The sequence below is a fragment of the Adiantum capillus-veneris genome, chromosome 3 (genome assembly GCF_014529385.1).
Source record: "Adiantum capillus-veneris isolate H3 chromosome 3, ASM1452938v2, whole genome shotgun sequence".
NCBI classification, from domain to species: domain Eukaryota; kingdom Viridiplantae; phylum Streptophyta; class Polypodiopsida; order Polypodiales; family Pteridaceae; genus Adiantum; species Adiantum capillus-veneris.
The window spans coordinates 112,010,034-112,013,587 of record NC_140933.1 but is presented as its reverse complement, the minus strand read 5'-3'; the positions used below and the strand labels follow the sequence as shown (position 1 = coordinate 112,013,587).

Sequence of the window (3,554 nt, the reverse complement as noted above, 5' to 3'; positions counted from 1 at the left end):
TCTCTCTCTCTCTCTCTCTCTCTCTCTCTCTCTCTCTCTCTCTCCACCGCCGAAGGAGTTGAAATCTAGTATAGCCGCCCTCTTCTGGTGCCCCCCCTCCTCTCTCTCTCTCTCTCTCTCTCTCTCTCTCTCTCTCTCTCTCTCTCGCAGTCATCAGGGCTATAGGGCACTCTTTCATTAGTCCTCCTTCAAATTTAAAATGTAGAGGTAAATCTCAAATTTTGTAGGTGGGATTACACTAAACCTTGGTTTTTTTTTAGCATTTCCTTTGTCTACATACTGGGTGGATTCTCTCTCTCTCTCTCTCTCTCTTTGTTGTCTATGTATTGGGCTCTCTCTCTTTCTCTAGGTAGAGAGAGAGAGACAAAGCTCTCTCTCTCTCTCTCTCTCCTTTCCTCTCTCTCTCTCTCATGCTTGATAAGAGAGAGAGAGAGAGAGAGAGAGAGAGAGAGAGAGAGAGAGAGCGGTATTGTGTGTGTTTGAAATTTATAAGATGGACAACATGAAAACCTTTATGCAGCAACCTAAACAAAAGTCATCACAACATATTTTCAAACTAACTTTGCACTAACATATATAGAGTAAGTGATATTTCCCATGTCAAAAAATATAACATGCGTAGAGACTTAAGATTTATACGCTCAAAAGCGTAGTCTACGACATGCCCTGCTGCGGTATCGAACCACCCATGGCCCACGATGTAAAACACATCTACCAATCACTGGAGGAAGAGATCCTAACACAAAAACACGTAGGAACCAAGCACCGAGACTAAGATTCTGAGCAAACATAGCATTAATTGGACGGGTTCTACCTAACTCTACAAGGGTGACACGTGCTTTGAATCCTCTCTGAATAGCAACTTGAATGTAGCACAGCAAGCTTGGATCATATGAAGCATGATATATACCCACCATTAATAATTCTGGGTAATATTGTGATCTATAGCCAAACAAAAAGCTATTAGTATAGATAGATATTTTGATACACAAAAGCTATTACTTTACTATATCAACATCAACATTGTTACCTTGCTACATCCAAGTCCTCGAGTAGATGAATCACTTGCATGGCTGTGATTGGACCCCTCCATAATGGTGGATCTAATACATAATCGATGACTGTGAGATTTAAATTCTTTAAAGTATCGAAATGTCACAAACACACATATACTATATTTTACCTCGGACGTGTCGAGGTCGTCTCCCTAGTGTGTAAGTCACAGAGGCGTTAGGATCCATCTTCATTCATACATATACATATATATATAAAGGATTAGAAATCCATCAAAAATCACATGAAGCATAAATCTCTCATCACTAATAAATCTTAGTCAATTGTTTCAACGAATATACCTTGCTTGAGGCTACACCATGTTTCATAAGAAGATACTAAGCTTGTAAATGACAAAGCAATAGTTGCGAGAGTCATCGTGCTTTTTTATTGGATGAAACATATCCAGCCACGTTAAACCCCATGGCAAGGGGGTGGCAGGGGGCAGGTCAATTGCAACACCTCTTTGTAGACAATGTTAGAAGTGTATGTTCTTTGATCTCCACGTCTACTAATGCTTGTTAAGTGACTATCACCAACCACAACCTTGATGGCAGAAGAGGATCTTACGCGAGACATTGCCACATAGAGTTGACCATGGGTGAAAATAGGTGTTGGGAGATACAATCCAAGAACTCCCAATGTTTGGCCTTGCGCCTTGTTGATTGTCATCCCAAAAGCACAACGTAGGGGAAATTGGCGGCGTCTCAAATCAAAAGGGAGACCTTCTCTAGATCCCATGAGAAAATCTATCCTTGGAATGAACATTGCGTTTCCTGCATGTGACCCTGTAATGATTTCTGCTTCAATCACTTTGCTGTAGAATTGCTTACAAATCAAGCGTGTCCCATTACAAAGACCACTTCTTGGATCCAAATTGCGAAGCAACATAACTGGAGCATTCTGTTTCAATTGTAAAACATGCGGTGGAAAGCCTCCCCCAAGATCTAAACTATTTACAAACTCACTTGTAAAATGAAATGCTATCACAATTTGATTCACACACTAAGTCCGCACTGACATATTCCTTATAAGTACCAGGAATTTGCTGCAAGCCCATATTGTTTATAGTATCCACCTCCTTGTTCCGTGGAGCCAAAATTTCTCTATCCTTGAAAAAGGATGCATGGCAAGTCTGTGTTTCAAGGTCTCTATATATGCAAGCAACCAATGCTTGCAAATTATTTTGTGGTAGCATCATGCAGGCCGGCAGGGCCACATTATCAAGTATGTCCCCATCACAAACATTGCCATTACCAATATCAAGTGTCCATTGCACAAACTCTCTTTCAATAACATTACTTAAACAATTGACAACTGGCATATTCTGTGTTAGATGCATGATTTCTGTACGTTGCCAAATGTATGAGTGGCACAAAGATGCATTAACAATGTCTTCTCCTCCCCCTTTGCGCACAACGGGTAATATCTGTCTGAAATCACCACCAAGGAGGAGAACCTTTCCACCAAACAACATGTCATTTTTCATGACATCTCTTAGTGTATTATCAAGAGCCTCACAAGCGTCTCTATGAGCCATGGGGGCTTCATCCCATATGATCAGTGAACTCATTCGCAACAGCTCAGCAAGCTGGCTGTTTACTTTAATGTTACATGTGGACTCAGAAGTTATATCAATAGGGATCTTGAATCTAGAGTGTTCAGTCCTTCCGTTGTTGAGAAGCTGTGCTGCAATCCCAGACGATGCACATGCCAAAGCAACTTTGGACTCTCCGCATATCCGAGAGAGCAAAGCATTGTAGAGATAAGTCTTTCCCGTTCCACTTGGCCCATCCAAGAAAAAAACAGTCCCTCTGCTCATGTAAGCTGCTTGTAAAACCCGATTGTAAGCTTCCCTTTGCCCAACATTGAAAGATGATTCCATTCGAGCAGACAATACTCTTTGTTCCTCTCTGTTATACATGAACTCTTCAGCAAGAACTCCATGTTCACTCATACTTTGCAAGGTGTGATCCACTTGGGGCATTCCAGAATAATCTGAGAGCCTCTTTCCATAATGTTGAAGAATTGTCTCTAAGCTTGACAAAGCTTGGTTTTGTGCCATGTGTTCACAGATATTCGCATCATTTGTGCGAACCCTCATATGATATACATGGTCCTCAGAAAGCTCCTTACAGAAGAGATTCCACAATGCACCAGGATGTATTGGTTCACAAAAACCAAAATGACTACAAACAGTAGGCGCAATTGTTGCCCTGTTTGCTGAAAAGAAGCTTTTTCCAAACAAAGAAACCACTCATCATCAACTTGCAATAATCCTCGTGCATTACATGTTTCTTTAAATGTGTCATATACCACACCATTGAAGGTTCTAATATCCTCAAAAGACTTACATCCTTTGCACATGTTGAGTAACATACGCAAATAGTACAAATCTCCAGCATTGGGAACAATGTGGTACATTCTTCCAATCATGTCACCAATCTGTCTTTGAGTCCATGTTCTACTTGCTCGCTTCCAAACCTAGTTTGTTGGGAAGT

At 40.9% G+C, this 3,554-nt stretch overlaps 1 protein-coding gene across 1 annotated transcript; it reads right to left on the bottom strand.

Moving 5' to 3' along the window:
• Nucleotides 1-641: 641 nt before the first annotated feature.
• Nucleotides 642-3,118, bottom strand: LOC147461494 (uncharacterized). Its single transcript, XM_086505756.1, has 4 exons — nucleotides 2,092-3,118; nucleotides 1,779-2,000; nucleotides 1,031-1,121; nucleotides 642-942 (listed from the first exon to the last, which is right to left on the bottom strand). The coding sequence occupies exons 1-4, from the start codon at nucleotides 3,116-3,118 to the stop codon at nucleotides 642-644; spliced, it is 1,641 nt and encodes a 546-aa protein (XP_086361882.1).
• Between the last annotated feature and the right edge of the window lie 436 nt (nucleotides 3,119-3,554).